An 18576-nucleotide genomic window follows, 5' to 3' on the forward strand; every position below is an offset into this window, starting at 1 on the left:
TCGACAAGCCACGGCGGTGTGCTGAATTTGAATTTGAGCAGATTTTTGTTGGGAGGGTTTGATAGTAATAACGGCTTAAGGGGGGAAGCTTTCACGTGTTAAGTTGTTTCTTTGGTCCCTTCGATGTTGTGAATAGTTGAAGTGGTTGATTAATGTCAGAGAGGGAAAAAGAACAGGGAAAGTGTTGGGATTTCTTAAAAGTAGGCGAGATTTGTGGATCCATTTTACAGAATAACTACCAGAACTGAACCCCTGTCAGGTTGTTAGCAGGTAAAACTTAACCCAGGAGGGATGGGTTGAAATACCTCCTCACGAATCCCACTCTAGCTGGAGGAAATCTTCATTCTTTTATGTTGTTTGAACTGGAGAGCAAACAGAACAACTCTGCCTAATTATAGCCAGCGATGCTCTCATATCTTTCAGAATCTAAAAAGGAAACAGAGGCTGCTTTTGTTATTTGTTTCCTTCTTTCTTTCGTTTTTCTTGGGGAACCACTAATGACAGGGTTTCATGAAAAGAGTCAAGAGAGTAAAACAAGATAAAGAAGAGTCTTACCTGTGCATTTCTTCAGGCTGCCAGGCCGTTTACCATGCATCCCCAGCTTACAGTTGAAGTTCTCCTCCCAGAACTCAGCGAACCAAACGTTTCTTCTGTTGTTGGACAGCGAACGGCTCCGGAAGTACCGATCAAACGCTGTCAAGAAGGGGTTAAACAGAGGGGTTAAAGTTTAATATAGCATAAGGAGGAGGGGGACTCACACTTGCACCATGATCTTGAGCCAATAGGGGCTTCACTTTCATTCAGCTGGCCTCAAAATGTGGTGTAATTGCATTTCAGTTCACAAATGCAGAAGTTTTGAACATCCTTTGTGTTTAAAAAAAACACCACATTTTTGTGAAGCACTACAGTATTTGAGCTCCCATCACAACCTCAAGCTGGGAGCACGCAGAGCAAACATTTTAAAATGAGCTTTCACAGTCTAAGTTGGCTACTTGTCCAATTTAATAAGTAGCGAGGAGGAGAGGAGCAGGGTAGAACACATTTTTCCTCTCACAGGACTGGAAATACCTGTCAGAGGCTGACAGGCTGCGATAAAGAGATGGGTGAAGAAAAGAGAAATGAAGAAGACAAATACACTCGTTATACATGTGCTACTTGGTTCATGCCACATTTATTTGGAAAAAATACCTTTATGCTTGTGTCTATGTGGAAACTCTATAAGCAGACTCCATGAACATGTGATGTTATAAGCCTCCCTACTGTGGTGTTAGCTTTATCCATACCACAGGGGTGATATTCGTGCCAGGTATGCCCAGAGAAGATTGTAAAGAAGCATTTACACTTTAATTATATGGATAAAGTGTCATTACAAACACCACTGGGGTTGTACTTATAGGGCAGGATGGTGTAGATTAAACAATTCCCCGAGGGAGGGTTAATCATGGAGGACTTTCAGACTGACTTGGACAGCCTGTGCCCCGCCTGACTTGCTTGAAAAGCTGACAAGAGCTGCCTTGATTAATCTCCTCTGCTGTCAGGAAAATTGGTCCCACATGCACCTGGGAAGCTCAGTTGATGCTAAGACTGCTGGGAACAGTGGGTTTACTCCCTGTAAAGCTCAGTAGGTAGCACATGTCATCTAGGATCAAATGCTTTTCATTGTGATCACAGGTGTGATGCTGATTGAAATGGAGACAATAGGAGCATTTGTTGTTCTGACGCTCACTGAAGCGCCAGTGAGGAGCTTTTCATTTGCATCGTTTTTGGCGCCCCCTGTGGACAAACAGTATCCTGTATTATCTCTTTGTTGTAACTGTTGTAACTACATGTGTTAGTAGTGTTTTCTGATGAAAAATCTCACTCTGTCTTTTATCAACCTATTGTGAATATTTACTGTGGGTAATGCAAACAAAGGCTTTTGCAGTAGGGTATTGTAACTCATTCTTACTGCCTCTAAAACATAGAAAAACCAAGGCTGGTAAGTGAAAACTGAACATATTAAACGAACTGAATACGACTAGGGTCATTAGCATTTTTCTTTGAGGGTTGGGCTAGTAAAAAGTCAAATTTCAGACTTTATTTTCAAAATGAAGTGAATAAAGTCAGAACTCTCAGATTAAAGTCGTAATTCTGTTTGTTTTATTTCTCACAATTCTGTACTTAATCTTAGAATTCTTATTTAAATCTCAGACTTATGATTTTAATCTCAGGACTTTTACTTTTCTCACAGAATTCCAAGATTAAAGTAAGAATTCTGAATTTAATCTCAGAATCCGACAAGGTCAGAATTCTGAGAATGAAGTCAGTATTCTTACTATTTTGTCAGAATGAGTTTAATCTCTGAATTTTGACTTTTCTCCAATTTCTGAGATTGAAGCCAGAATTTGTCTTTAATCTGAGAATTTGATAAAAAAAATTCAGAGTAAAAGAAATGTCAGGAAAAAGAAGTACTGTCCTAACATTTAAGGAAGTTTTTTTCAGTGGTCCTTAACCTCTTCCTGTTAAAGAAGGGATGCCACTCAAGACGTCATAATTTAACCCCTTGCTTTTTTACAGAGTAGCCCCCCAAAGTATTAAAATCAACAAAACAGAAACAAAGGAAACATAACTGGAGACCAAAATGAACAACAGATTCTGAGTCAGCCATTGCTCCCAGCACCTCCTCTTAGACTGAGAACCAAAGACTAAACCTAAGAAAATAAAGACAGAAAACTAGACTCCTGGTAGTCTTCAGCCCAAACTAACACAACAACCTCAAATAACAAGACACAACAATCTAAAACATGTTGGGAAACACTCCTCTCTTTGTGCTGCTAAGTGTGTGTGTGTCAGCCCTCTCTGCCACTCTTCATCACCTCCTCCTACCTGAGCACTAACAGCACCCAGGTGGGCAGCAGGCTGAGGGAGGAGCCACCAGAAAGGCAGAGAGAGAGAGAGAGAGAGAGAGAGAGAGAGAGAGAGAGAGAGAGAGAGAGAGAGAGAGAGAGAGAGAGAGAGAGAGAGAGAGAGAGAGAGAGAGAGAGAGAGAGAGAGAGAGAGAGAGAGAGAGATGTAACTCTCACTTCATCTTACACCTATAGCTGCTGGTAGTGGTTACAAGCATTGAAATACAAATAAGTATATGGGAATAATTCATCTTATCGCTGATGGTGTCATGAACTTTTATGCGTCAGACAGAATCATCTGTGTTTGTTTCATAACCTGCTAAAAACACGTCACAGGACAAGCTTTAAACAACAATAAATTGATGCTTTTCATATCTGCAGAGAAAATTATCTGTACTATGTTGGTGATTATTGTTAGTTGACTTTCGATGGTTGCAAAATTCCCATTAATGTATAATAATAGAACTACTTTGACATCCTAGACCAGAGACATGCTTAGTTATAACCCTTATCAAGAGTTATACAAGACAATAGAACTCTCTCTGGTATGTTGTGATTCTAAATATTCACCTGGAACTACATCATAATTAGCTTAGCTGGGCACAAAGAAGGCAGAGCACATTCACTAAATGGTGAAATATTCCTTTAAATGAAAAGATATTTGTGGAAAGCATAAACCAAACTGAAAATAATGTCTAAGAGAAAGTAAAAAAAAAAAGCTTAATTAGTGAAGATGTGATTTTAAAAGTGGAGTACAGTACAGAAAACTGTATATGTGTAGAGTTCATGTATGTAGGATTTATTGAATGCTTATTAAGCGGTGTTGCATCAGATTGTCAGATCAACCTAATAAAAGTGTAACAGTGTATGCGCTCTTCATGAATCCCCCACTGGTTCCATTTCCCTCAAAACTCCTCCTGAAGACCCCATAGCGTGTTCCCTCATGTCAGCCAGAAAAAAGCTGACTTTGATTCATTTAAACTTCCTCGTAGGCTCCCTCTCTCCCCCCGCTTTCAGTTTATATCTTGTCGCTTTTTCGTCCCTCCAGGAGTCAATTATCTAATGTGGAGCTCTGACGGGGAGCAAATGAGGATTTCCTGCCTGGCCTAATAGCAAGAAACTTGTTGCCCGCTGGGATTGAGAGTAAGGGGAACATGGGTGTATTTCATATCTCCTTTGCGGTCTTTCCATGTCCCCTAAATTTGTTCTATTGGACTTCAATCACACAAGTTCAGCTTCTGTTTGTTTGTAGCACAGCTCCACACATGAAAAGACTTACAGGGACGCTAACTTACCATCTACAGATGCTCGTTTGGGCAGGATTGTGATGGCTCCCTCTGCAACCCTCTCCTGGCCAAGCACAGGGGAGATTTTAGAGCCCCAGCTGTCTGAGCCCACCCACAGGAAGTGACCTGTCTGGTTGTTCCTTTTTGCTGCATCAAGAACTCGCCTGTTTGACAAAGAGAACAGTTCATTAAGAATAACATATGCAGTATATAGGCTCACACTACATAGTGCCCCATAAATATTCAAGGACTATATGACTACAGTAAAAGCAGCAGAAATATTATGAGTAGGGTCAGCAGGGGACTTGTTGAAGTGCAAAACACATACCGTATGTCATCCTCATTAGCAAACATAATGACGGCCCTGGCGTTGGAGGTCTCCAGGAGGCGTCTGATGATCTTGTCAAACTCCCCTGGCTTGGGCTCCCTGGGGATCTTCAAGGACTGGGCAATACACACACCACCTGGGACAGAGAGAGGGACAGCATTGAATATTACTTTTTAATCTGCATTTCTTCATTTTGCATTCATAACTCACATTTGATTCAGCCTATACCCTTTAAAAAAAAAAAAAACCTGCAATATAAGTGGTTGTAAACGCACTTTCTGGTGCATGGAAGTAATTTGGTTTTACAGGTCCAGCAGCCTCAGCACTTTGTGATAAATATAAGGATAAATGGATGTTTAGCGTAGCCGCAGCAGCAGACGTCATAAAACATTTAAGGTAATCTGGGAAAAAATCTGAACCGCATGATGTTGTATCACTGGCCAAGTGTTTTTTTTTTTGTGGGATCCAAAGCTTTACAGAAACAAGCAGTTAGACAAGCAATATTTAATATATATGAGGATCACAGATTGCAGTATTAAATATTCATTAGAGAACATCATAAAAAGGAGTTGGAGAGGTGGATGAGATGAGACAGGTTATGAAGCAAAAAAAAGAAGGAAACAAAGTGCAGTGTTTGGGAGGTGAATGAAGAAACAAAGTATTTAGATGGTAGAACAAGGAAGGTAGAATACACAAGCTGTTGATACAAGGCAATACAGAACGATACTGTACAGTATGGTATGGTCAGTACATTGCAGTACAATATGCTAGGCCACAATACGATACAATGCGGTATGGTGCGATAGGGTATGACACCACACAAAAAGATCCGGTACACTATGATACGATATGATACTACACCATAGGATTCTTATGTTCTTATTCTTATGTTCTTTTAATGGTTTAATATTTTAGTGTTTTATTGTCTTAGAAATGTATTTTATTTTGGGGGTTGTAATTTCCTGTGTTGAGTTTTAACATCTTATTTTAGCTCCAGTGTTTCCTCATTAAGATATCATGAGAGCGTTTCCTCAGTTCGTTCAGCAACTTCTTTTTCATTTATTTATTTATTTATTTTATTTTTATTGTTTTTATTACTATTGTTGCATATATTGTGTTCTTAACCTTAGGATTGTGGGGTGGGTTAGGGGTCGGGGCTGGGGGTGGGATCTTTTTCTTAATTTATTCTATTTCAGGTTGTTTTTATGTACAGCACTTTGTGTTACAATGTCATTGTATGAAAAGTCTGACTGACTGACTGACTGACTGACTGACTGACTGACTGACTGGCTGACTGGCTGACTGGCTGACTGGTTGACTGACTGGCTGACTGACTGACTGGCTGACTGACTGACTGACTGACTGACTGACTGACTGACTGACTGACTGACTGGCTGACTGACTGACTGACTGACTGACTGGCTGACTGATAGATACAGTACAGGATACAATATGAGTTGATACAATACAATACCACGTGATACGTTACGGTACAGTATGATGCAATACGATTCCACACGATATGATACAATTCAATACAATGTGATACCATGAGGAAACGTTACAGTACAGTATGATATGATATGATATCATACAATACCACACTATACTGAGATTGATATTCACTGCCTGATGCAAATATGTACAGCACTGTTAAATGCTGTCCTGTTGTGTCTGCATGAGTCTTCTTTAACATTTCCTTATTGCTGCTTCCTGATTGTCTTGCTCCATGTATTTTATGTCCATGGACACTTTCTAAAAGACTGTCATATCATGTCCTTATGTAGCTTTGAGTCATTTTTAATCATATTGTACTTTTCTTTTCTTTTTGTTTTCTTGTTTGTTTGTTTGTGTTTTGGTTTCTCCTCTACCTTCTTATTTTGATCTTATTTTACCCTATTTTATCTTTGTTTAATCTTGATCTTTTTAGGAAGCCTTTTTAACATCTGGCAAGGGACTACTGGTGTAAACTAGCTTTTTGGCTAACTCTGGCATATTTACAGAAGGGTTAATTAATATGCACGGTCCTTTTAAATAATAAATAAATACGATACAAACAATATGATATAATATCTTACGACAATATTCAGTACGATCAACAACATTCTAATATAATATGACCAGTGCATTGCAGTATGTTATGATAATGTATGTTCTGAAACAATATTGTACTATGATACAATAAGATACAACTTGTTATGAGCTATGGTAATGTAACAAGGTGGTAAGATGTGTATCGTTATCATGCATTACCACACGTTATGACATGATCCGTGCAACATGGTTTAATATGATGAAATGCAATATGATAAAACATCACACCATATCATGATACAATATGATATAATATTAGATATATGATATTGTACAATACTATATGATATGAAATATGCAGTGTAATACAATACTGTGTGATACAGTTAGCTTTATTGTTCATATAAGGAAAATGAAAAAGAAGGAGATCAAAGAGTATGAAAGAGTGAAGGGAAAACAAGGAAGATGATTGTCACGAAAGTGGTCGAAGAAAAAAGTACTGAAAGGAAAGGTAATGTTGGTTCAGGTAGGAGGGAAGGCAGCCACAGAGAAAAGAGCCAAATTGATAAGGGGAGATAAAAGCTTATGATTCAGAATCACATCACTGCTCAGAGAGTGTAAATATCCTCTGTACCCTCACACTCCCTCATTTGCTCTTGTTAAGCATGACAAGAATAGCCCTTACAGCGATTTCAGCTAATTCACTCACAATAGAGGTAATGATAAATACTTTTGATACCTTGGTCTTTTTTTCTCTCTCACACACATAGTTCATACAATACTTTTTTGAATGATTCAGTCTTTAACCAATACGGGCCTGAATATTACACAACACAATTCTTTTCACATATACGCACACACATGGAGAGATAATCCAACACCCCATTCTGCTTTGCACTAATCCAGACTTTCTATTTAAGCTCTGTTCTATTAATTAGCTCTGCTTCATTAGATCATTAGCCCAGCTAAAGGTGTAAAGGTGTGTGTGTTAGTGTGCAGGATTTGCTAATTATCATGCATTATGTCTGCTTTATCCTAAACCGATGCACAATACAAGTGTTTATCTCGTTTGAGTGTGTCTGCTTGTAAAATTGTGTCGTTTCTGGGTGTGCGTTTGTGAGACTGAGTGACTGATGTCCGCTTCCCTCCATGCCTGTTCCAGCCCATTTATCGAACATCTGTACAGTCTGTCGCTTTCACTACATCACACCCCTTAATCAAGCACACTCGCACACACACTTGCATTCCCTTACAGACACATGCATACCAGCGTGCATGACTGCTAAAACAAATACTCATTAGCTTAAAATTAAAAGCCTCTCAAGGATAATCACCACGGTGACAGAATCTGCAAAGGCAACCATATCCAACCCTTGTACACATACAGCACACACACACACACACTTGGAAGTTTGGCACACTTTGTCAAGGATAATCACCAACTTAAAGACACCTTTCTACGCGGACATGGATGAAAAATTATAAAGTAACAATGTTGTCTTTAGAGAAGATCTCAAGTGATTCAGTCATCATTAACTGCCCGCATGGAGCATATTTCTCAAATAAAGCCTGCATCATTAATATCTGATGCTTTGTGTAAGCGTTTTGGTACAATGACTAAGTGTAGCAGTCAGATTCCCTGCTAACACTAAAACACTTCTCATCTTTGATGGTGCCAAAAAGCAGCTTGTTAAAAGCAAACATTGGTTATTAAATTGCACCTTCGCCCCTCTGATGAAAAGAAAGATGCGAGGTTAGGTCAGGCGAGACTTCAACGTCTTTTCTAATCACTTTTTAGAGCATGTAGTTGAAAGCAGAAGCTGTATTTAAAAAAAAAAAGAGGTGTTGGAGGAGAGAGACTGAACATCAAAACCATGCACGTCATAGCACTTCAGTCAAAATAGAGAGGATCTGCCTTAAATTGCAAACAAATTATGAGCAAAAAAAAGACAGACTTCAGGGAGAATATTGTAAACAACTGCAGAGATTTTTCGGGGGGCGATGCTTTTGAGGCTGAGTGAAAAAAGCTAACAGTGCAAGAACAAAGTTTGGTCGATGTGGAGAAGTGTTCCTGTGAACTACAAGCCAGAGTATCGATTTCAGAGAAGATCTAGGTTAAACACCTGCATCTCAGGTGTCTGACACAGTGTGAAGGCTCTCTGCAAGAAAGAATTGAATAACTTTCCCCACTGCAGATGCTGTTTCTGAGGAAAGAAACCGTGGATGAGACATCAAACGCTCATTATTATGATATCAACAGAGCAGGAAACACAATTTGGCAGTTAGATGTTGACGGTGCCCCTTATTTTCAGAGAGTAAAAAGCTTCCACCGCAGCGTGATTTGTTATAGACAGCAGTGTTCGACATCCCCCCGACCCTTAAAAACCCCGTTCTGCAGGCTCCTAATTTGGCTGATTGAGTAAAAACCGGATAATTAATTGTTTAGAGACACGGCAACACAGGCTGGGCATGCTAATTTGGGACCAGTTAGAAATTCTCTTTATTCACGTCAGATAAAAGAACAGTCTCAGCTGTATTGGATCATGGTGATAGCCAGTTTATTACACAATTCAGCAATTGTAGCACGTTCATCTACAAGGGGATAATTGAATTATGGGCTCTTCATCTGCAGGGCAGCAACACCGAGCTCTCAGTTAATCTTTAATAACCTGATTATTGAGGCTTTAATTTGGAATACAATGTAACTCAGGCCTCGTGTGTGTTTGCGTGTGTTTGTGTGTTTGTGTGTGTGTGCAGATGTATCTAGTTTGTTTTTTTCTATGAGTGTAGGTGTGAAGCAGATTTTTGTAGGCCAAAATGTCTGCTTTCCTGCCCGTGTAGGCGTCAACCAAATAGCTGTACACAGTCTGTGCAAATGAGTGAAAGCAAATGCATGCATAGTGTGCATTTCCTCTGGACTGCTGCCTTTGCTGTGGTTTGAAAGTACACGCAGGGTGCAGGTTAAAGAGATAAATTCAATGTTAAGTGTGTCCAGTGCCTCTCCACATTAAACCCTTATAGTTTGGTAATTAACTCCATTCTGTTTTGAGATTAAATTCATTCTGTTTCAGGATGGGAAACACTGCTGTCTCACCCTTTAATTAACAATCTGCCTCCTTCCCACACTCCCCCACACTCTCGCTTGCTTGCTTGCTCTCTCTCTCTCTCTCTCTGCACAATTTCATCAATTAACCAGCAGAGGCATGAATGGGGAGGAAAAAGGCATTACTCATGTCTCTCAGTGTGAAAGAGGTGAGAAAGATTGCCCCTCGCCTTCAGTTTGCCAAACTTTTCAGGAAGCTCACAAACGATGTGAGTGAAAGAACAAAAAGACAGTGAATTTGTCTCCTTCCAGTAATTATAAAAGTGCAAAATGAATCACATAGCTTGAGTTCCCATGACACTAAAAATATGACGTTTATGTCCTTGATTGATTTTCACACATCAGTGTGTGGCACAAGAGTTACAAAAAAGTTGTTTTCTTGGTATTAAGGATATTTCACACATTTTTCTTTTCCAGGAAAACACTAAAAATACTAATGATTCATCCTGCACCCTCGGCTTTGCTAACTTGATGACTATAAATTCTGCCAGATAACTGTCACAGCCCTGGACCCTCAAACTTGTTAGCAAGTTGGCTTCCTGTGCTTGTTAACGGTAATGGGTTTACTACCTTCCCTTGCAATTCTCCTGAGGTTTTTAACTCTTCACAATTCTCCACCCTACACCATACCACAACAGTATAATCAGCCCAGCCACCAAAATAATCCTTCTATTTGTGGAAATGTTTTTCACATATTTGCCAATTGTGTCTCAAAATGATGTGAAGCAGATAAACAGCTACACAAAAAGAGACACAAGCAGACATGCAAATGAAAAAGTTGAGATGATGGCAACAGGGATGTTCCAAACCGACTCATTTCTTAATCATTTAAACGGAAATAAAAATTCTGTCTAGTCTAAAAGTAAGAGAAAAAATAAGAAAACAGTCAAAACTGAGCTCAATTGACCTGGTTAAACACAGGGTCACAGAGCCTGCAGGTAAACAATGTCAAATTGGTTTGCAACGTTTTGCTAACACTAGCAGAGCTAGCACAACCGGCCTCCGACTCACATCCACATGCCTGAGCCGGTTACGCATTGCTCCTTGAACCCAAAAGAAAATCTTTGGAAGGAGTTAAACTCTGTGTTGCCCAGCAGCAGCCCCGACACCTGAAAGATCTGGAGAAGATCTGTATAGAGGAATGGACCAAAATCCCTGCTGCAGTGTGTGCAAACCTGGTCAAGAAGTACAGGAAAAGTCTGACCTCTGTAATTTTAAACAACTGTTTCTGTACTAAATATTAAGTTCTATTTTTCTGTTGCATCAAAAACTTATTTCATGCAATAAAATGCAAATTAATTATCTAAAAATCATACAATGTGATTTCCTGGATTTTCTTTTTAGATTCTGTCTCTCACAGTTGAAGTGTACCTACGATAAAAATGACAGACCTTTCCATTCTTTGTAAGTGGGAAAACTTGCAAAATTGGCAGTGTATCAAATACTTATTTTCCCCACTGTATGCTGGCTAAGACAAAGACAAAGACTAATTGTATCTCCATTTCTAGATTAAATTTGCAGAATTGGCACCACCAGATGCAAACTGTCATCTGTGCCTGTTTACATCTGGAATGTAGCCTTATTGTATTATGGCAGTTGCTATTAACTGGAGCTACAACGTTTGCTAGTGGTGGGCAGCTGAATTACAGCTTAGACAAAACATGACTGGCGTTTTGAGCCTACCATAACCCACATATCCTGAGATGGTAGAAATCAGAACGCCATGTGATCAGAAAAGCAGAACTAGTTATTGATTAGAAACAGGTCGCTTCCACTCTGTTCCAGAGAAGGAGAGAAAGTGCTCCTTGTGTGATCTGGAGGAAGTTGAAAATGAAATGCACTTTTGATTCTACTGTCTTTCATACCATGATCTCAGGTGCCTCCTTTTCAACAAAATATCAGAAAACTGTCCTGATTTGTTTTCCATGTCTGATGAAGATCGACTTCAGTACCTGTTTACATACAAAGTGTTTCAGTTTGCTCAGTTTGTGTTAAATGCTGTTCAGCAGCATAGGGGCACACTCTATGTCTGATTTAGTTGTTGTCACTGTCAAATGTCTGAAGTGTGCCACTGTGCTTTTTAATTACTTTAGATCATTGCTGGACATGTGTAGTATTGTAGCTGCTCTCTTTTTCCTTTTCTTCTAATGTTGTTGCTCCTATTTTGTTTTATTTTTGTAGTGTCTTGTAAATCCTTATGGGCTGGGCACCTTTTCAGTGCATGACATGATGAATAATAAATAAACTAAACTAAACTAAACTAAACTAAACTATACAAAATTCTACGTGCTATAACATGCAGCCAGCAGAGGAATTGTTATTTATTCTGGTTTTTGAAATGCATGGTGCTGGCAACTCCATTCACCACTGTTGGCATCTTAAATGTCATCCAGTATTGGCAATAAGCCCCTCCTTTCTGTTCTGCTTGTAAAGAAATATTTAACTTTGTGAAATCAAGCCGGCCCCATAAGGAAGTTGCAATGTTGCAATTTGGTGAATTCACTTGAAATTTGCTCACTCCCAAGGGTGAATTATCCTTTCTCTTCTTTGAGCTTTATAAACCAGGCTCAAACTCAAGTGTCTCTATAGAGACTCTACACAGTGAATCCAAAGCAATAAATCCACTGGTCAGAATCTTCTTGTAGTTACGTACCCAAGCTTCTATATTTAAAACTGTTTGCCAGGACGGCTAAGCCACATTCGGATGCCAAACCTCCCACCAGAGGCTTTGTGATAAATGTGTTAGGATTAATCACAAAGAAAAATCTCACTAAGCCAATGCATGCCTTTTATTGGAGTGAGCTATTCCAGTTGGTCACAGTTGATGTTTCATGTGTTACACAAAATACAGGCTTCAAGCATCACCACGTGAAATGCAACTTTTTCCTAAAAGCTGCCCAAAAATCAATTTGCATTTTATGTAGCAACAACCAGAGTGAAGCCCTTTGAAATCCTGGAGGGGATTGAATGGCGCTCTGTGAACACATTTAAATGTAGCAGGTGGGAGAAACTTGGAGTTGCATTTATTAAGAAAGTCATGACTTGAAAAGCAGTCGATGACTGAAGCTTGGGAATTTCACACACGCACGTACGTACGCACGCATGCACAAACACACACACACACACACACACACACACACACACACACACACACACACACACACACACACACACACACACACACAAAAGTGAACTGAATGTGAGTAACCTTGTGGCAAGAGCAGGGTGACTCACATCTCAATCCACGGCAAGATAGAACCAGTTACAAAACATCATCTCATACAACGTCTTTTAATTTCCCTCCTTCATTCTTTATTGTCTTCTTTATTGTGTTCTTTATCACTTGTATGTTTCCTGTGTCTCACAGTAGGCTGCAACTTTTAGCCACATTTAACGTGTTATTTGTTCAAAAAGTAACTCCAACAGCAGTCACTTGCACCACCTCAGCATACCCGATACACAACCCCTTTTTAAATTGCAGGAGGAGCCTCACATGCCCTAAGATGAGTGATGAGAGGAACTTTAAAGCTAGCTGAACTTAAATGCTGCTGGCACTGGAGAGAGAGAGAGAGAGAGAGAGAGAGAGAGAGAGAGAGAGTGCGTGTCTATAGATCTTCAAGGATGCTTCTGTGTTAGGTGAAAGCATTCGCCAAAATGAAAGGATGGCAGCGACTGAAAGGTTCCTATGTTCAATGACTTTACCATTCAGAAAAAGCTGCGTCACCTTCAGTGTTGACCCTGCTGTGTGTGACACACACACATGCTATAGACACAAAATATAGCAAGCTTGGACTAAATATAAAATACTGCATGCCTCACAAATCCACACAGGAAGAAATTAATTCTTCTCACCGGCTTAGCAGGCGCTACTTTGATAAAAAAAACGCCCACTGCATTCATCCTCACACAAACACCTGCCAGTAATGTGTTACTATTAGAGAACACACACACAAACATTCTGCAAACATACACTTATTCTGACACACTTTCTTTTCTCTCCAAACCTCATTAGCACTGCTTTAAAATTAAAAGTTGCCCTCTGCTTCTCTATGCTTTGTTCCTAGCTGGGGGCGCTGCAGCATGGGCCTTTGAAGTCACTGATTTCTATGTGTCTGTATGTGTGTGTCAGTATGTGTGTGGCTTCTTCTCCCTCACAAGCGCTTGTGTAAAATTTGCCGATGCCTTTGAATGAACTTTTTGCTCTTGCATGTATTTGTGTGCACTCCAATTACACACACATGCTGGCACACATGCTTTTTTTCTCAGGCTCAGGCCTGGATGAAGTGATGCGCTAAATATTGTGTTCTGCATTTTTTTTTTTCCTTACGCTCTGAGTTGAAACTTCTCCCCAGGCCTGCTAATGAATCATTGACAACACCCACGGAACCGCTGTCCCAGGAAATTTACATCCTCCCATTAAAATACGCCTTAAAGGACACAGGCCTTGGAGCTTGAAATGGGCTTGGAAATTTAAGACAGACCTAACCTGAACCCTGAAAACGCTGCTCAGACCTGAACCAATCCTGGGGTTGGAAAGATTCTGTGAGCTCATAACAAAGCTTAGCTTCAAATTGTTAATAATTGCTGATAATGAAATAGTTATAAAGGTATTAGGAGGAATGGGGGTTGTTTGGAGTCAAAGAAATTTAACACTTGTCCGATTAGCACGACATGAATAAACACTAAGGTGAATTTATGGGTGTTGTCTCAGAGCCCTGTGAGTTATCAGAGTATAAATTGAGGCAGCAGTTTACCTCCCTGAATGGATATTGGATATTTGCTATGATCTACTGCACATACACTAAATGTTTCAAGTGGTGCTCAGACAAACTACAATAATTTGTGGTTTCTATCCAGGAAGTTAATTGCCAGTCTAGCCTCGGTATATTACAGCAGAGCTTAATAATATAGTGCTACTGTAGCTGCTGGAGTTATGCAGACCTTCAGCCTGTATGCTCTTCAGGGTATCATTATGGTTCTGGACATTGCAGAAATCCTCCTCTGCGTGATCCTGCATTAATACTGCAGTGATACCAACTGGACCAGGGTACATTAGAGAAGCTAACACAAGGTTTAATTGTACCAAAGGCATCCAAAAATAATAAAAAAAACACCTAGATTAATATTTAAATACCTCATTTAAGAATGCATGGAATCCACTGTCCACTTTTTTAATATTTAGGCTTCTAGATCGAATAAATACTCTCCTAGGTGTGCACAAATTAATTTTATAGCTTCAGATTATAAATAGAAAAATACTTCCCACATTTTAATGAACCAGGAGTGTCTGAGAGGAAAATGTCCATCAATAAATGCCGGTTTACTCTCACACTGCTAACTAGCCAAAAAATACATTTAGTTAAAATGACAGTGAGCAGGAGTTTACTTTCATTTTCAAAGCCCTTGATTCCTTCATTATAATAATTTTATAAGTATAAACGATTTGATAAACACATCAAAATTTCCATGTTCCAATCTTCAAGTAGTTTTGAGGTTTATTAAATGACCGTATCAAACCGAAAATAAGATGCCTTCTTTTCCTTGGAATACATCTGCAACAACTGGGATCATGTTATATACAAAGTTTAATGTCAATAATCTTCAACAGATGGAGCCTCTCATGTGTAAAGTGATCGTACCATCATGACTGAGCCCAGCAGTCACTCATTGTACAATGCCAGGGGGATGAAAAATGGAGGACAGTGAACATGGTTGGTCAAAAGTAGAACAAGTCGACCAAAAACTAAGGCAGAGTTATGATGCTAATTTAAATAAACTGGTTTTCAGTGTAGCAGAGCCAATAAACAACTGTGTAATGTCTGAAAATGTCGTTTCTGTAAATATGGTTTTAAAATAGGTTTACCAATAAACTGACCCGTCATTCATCCAATAGACTTCAGGTTATTTCAATTTTCATGGTATTGAAATACCCCTTAAGTGCTTCATTCACATATGTTCACGTCATTCCATTTAGATTAAATTTGAAAAGACATTCAGTGTTTTTTTTATCGTTACTGCCTTCAAATATGTCTTCAAATATTTTTTCTTAAAATTAGAAAGGTCTTAATTAATCAGGGTCTTCCTATATTCAGGTCAATATGGTAATGTATTTTCCAACATCTTAATATATATTCCTATCATAGACAGTCATAAGTAGAGGGAGGTGTGTGACAGAATAACAAAGACAGTGCAGAAGGAAGGAAGGAAAGAAAGAAAGAAAGAAAGAAACCAAGAAACCAAGAAACCAAGAAAGAAACCAAGAAACAAAGAAAGAAACCAAGAAACCGAGAAACAAAGAAAGAAACCAAGAAACCAAGAAAGAAACCAAGAAACTAAGAAAGAAACCAAGAAACCAAGAAAGAAAGAAACCCAGAAACCGAGAAAGAAAGAAACAAAGAAAGAAAGAAAGAAACCAGAAGAAAGAAACCAAGAAACCAAGAAAGACACCAAGAAAGAAAGAAACCAAGAAACAAAGAAAGAGAGAAGGACGTTGTAATAACATGAAACATGTCTTATCAGAAGAACTTGCTGAATCCTGTATATTAAAACACAATTAACAGCACACCAAAGACAAATCCTTTGTTTAATTTATCCACTGATAATAATCACAGTGAGTGATGCATTTGTCAAAACAAACAAACATAAAGCCACTTTCCTGTGTTTAGCATAGACGTTAAATGTATCACTTCGTCCACATGGGGCGCCACATTTGACACACACAGAAAGTTACCCACAGGAGCTTTAATAAACACTTAGAATGCCCTTGCATCTATTAGACACTGCACTGAATAAATCAAATGTATTTGATGTTTTTTAGGTTGGTTTTGCAGTGTGAATGAGTCTATAATGGTGAATAACAGCATGCAATCATGTTTTTGTGTCTTTAACTCTATGAAAATAAGGGATAAGAAGCACAGGAACATGGCTATTTATCCTTGTTGTGTAAATAGGACATTTAGTGATAATGACACCACACAAGAAAGCATGGATGTAAATGTGTGTTACATGACATCCCCATCTTTCAACACATTAATATTAAAGCAATAGCCACAATGAATCATCCTCATCATACATCTACTCTGCAGTTGCCTTATTGAAAGTAATAGCCATGACGGCCATCGTAGAACCCTTTTACTGCATGTTCATCTACATTATTTATCAAATTAGTGGCGATTGCAGATGTTCTACATCATGTATCTGTCTGCTGTTAGTGTTGGTTACAGAGAGAGAATGGTGCCTCTTTCACAACGATCACACAGAATCAGTGTTTTGTGATGCATAACAGCTGAAAGGGGACATTTTTTTAACCCCATAATCATGTACCCGTCATGGTAAGGTTGCAAGGCATTGGCTTTACAACATTTTTGAGCAAAAAAGCAAGAATGTGACTTCTGCTCAATCTTTATGTCACTCATAGTGGACAGGCTGTGCTCCTTTCCAGTATACAGATCTCAATCTGAAACTGGGAGAGAACATGGAGAACAGATTGGATCTTGTGCAGACACTGACATCTTTTGTTATTGCTCTGTGTGGGTGTGCATGCATGGGTGTGTGTGTGAAGGGAAGAGACAGATACAAGAACAGGGTGAGTCTTAATAGAGCAGCAAGATTTCTTTGGTAGAGGTAAGGAGAGGAAAGAAGAGGAACACAGACAACACACGAGGGAGTCCGAGTGAGTAAGTAAGACAGAGAGAGGGACAGAGGATCTTGGCCTTTTAGTGCCTCACTTCATCTACTTCCCACAGAAAGAGAATGTGTGTGTGTGTGTGTGTGTGTGTGTGTGTGTGTGTGTGTGTGTGTGTGTGTGTGTGTGTGTGTGTGTGTGTGTGTGTGTGTGTGTGTGTGTGTGTGTGTGATTGTTTGTGTGAGAGTGCAGTGGTTGGAGTAAGAAGTGGGCTGGCTGGGTCTGTCTTCACCGCAGGAGTCAAGCGGTCTAGTGAAAGTCAGCACTTGCTTGGGTCTGTGGGGAGGCAGGTGGACACCTACTGCAAAGAGCATTGTGTAAGTGTGTGTGCGTATTGTGTGCATGAGCGAGAGAAAAGGGTAACCTGTTTTATTATATTTTTAGATAATTGCCTTTCCTTGTTCAAACCAGGCCACTTACTGTGTATGCATTTAGTTCTGGTGTGCTGCAAGCAGAAAGTACTTGTATATGGAATCACCATGTTCAAGTAAAATGAGAAAAAAAGATGTAGTTATATTGATTATTACAGATGCTGTAAATTTTGGATAATGTGCAAAAAGTGAATGTAACCAGAGTTTAATGATCAAATATTGACACAAATAAATACATACATTTAAGTGGATATGCTGAAAATGTCACTAAAAACAATCAAACCAATTCATTTTGCCCACCTAGTGGCAATAAAAGTAACATTAGGAGAATACATCATGTTTTCTCTGTTTTGGACTCTTACTGCTGACTGTAGTGCACTAACAGTCCACATGAGACTGCAGTAATGGCTTGTTTCTGAACCATTTTGTCAACAAAGCTCATATATTTGATCTATTCTTCAATGGAGGCTTCTTTCCTTTTTTCCCATTACTATGAAAAATAAACAACAGAGTGTAATTCAGTGTGTTTCTGCCTTCACCATTGGCATGATATAAAGATGGAAAAGGCGTCCCCACATCCTCACATTGTACCAAAGTGAAGCCAAAATAACTTCTGGCCACTGTCAATCATGGTGTTATAACCCATTTTAAAGCTTTGAATACATTATTGAAACTGAACTTCTGACAAAATACTTTGACAGTAGTTGTGCTCCTATAGATGAGTAATTTCAAAGTAGGTTAGACAGGAATTTAAATTCAAACTACTCAACCAGTCTAAAGGTAATGAGACACTCAGGAAACAGTCACAATTGAGCACACTTTTGTTCACATGGCTATACAAAGACCAAGTAATTATTTTACTTGACTGACCATGGTCACAGCATC

At 39.1% G+C, this 18576-nt stretch overlaps 1 protein-coding gene across 7 annotated transcripts in view; it reads right to left on the reverse strand.

Moving 5' to 3' along the window:
• The window catches only part of grm8a (glutamate receptor, metabotropic 8a), a 315548-nt gene that overhangs the window by 95443 nt on the left and 201529 nt on the right, over nt 1-18576 (reverse strand). For all 7 annotated transcript variants that reach the window (XM_034674012.1, XM_034674009.1, XM_034674007.1 and 4 more), the window contains 3 exons: nt 4500-4635; nt 4181-4335; nt 556-693 (listed from right to left, as the gene is read on the reverse strand). In XM_034674012.1, coding sequence (XP_034529903.1) covers nt 556-693; nt 4181-4335; nt 4500-4635 — 429 coding nt within the window. The remainder of the gene's footprint in view (nt 1-555; nt 694-4180; nt 4336-4499; nt 4636-18576) is intronic.

Source organism: Notolabrus celidotus, chromosome 21, assembly GCF_009762535.1.
Source record: "Notolabrus celidotus isolate fNotCel1 chromosome 21, fNotCel1.pri, whole genome shotgun sequence".
Taxonomy (NCBI): domain Eukaryota; kingdom Metazoa; phylum Chordata; class Actinopteri; order Labriformes; family Labridae; genus Notolabrus; species Notolabrus celidotus.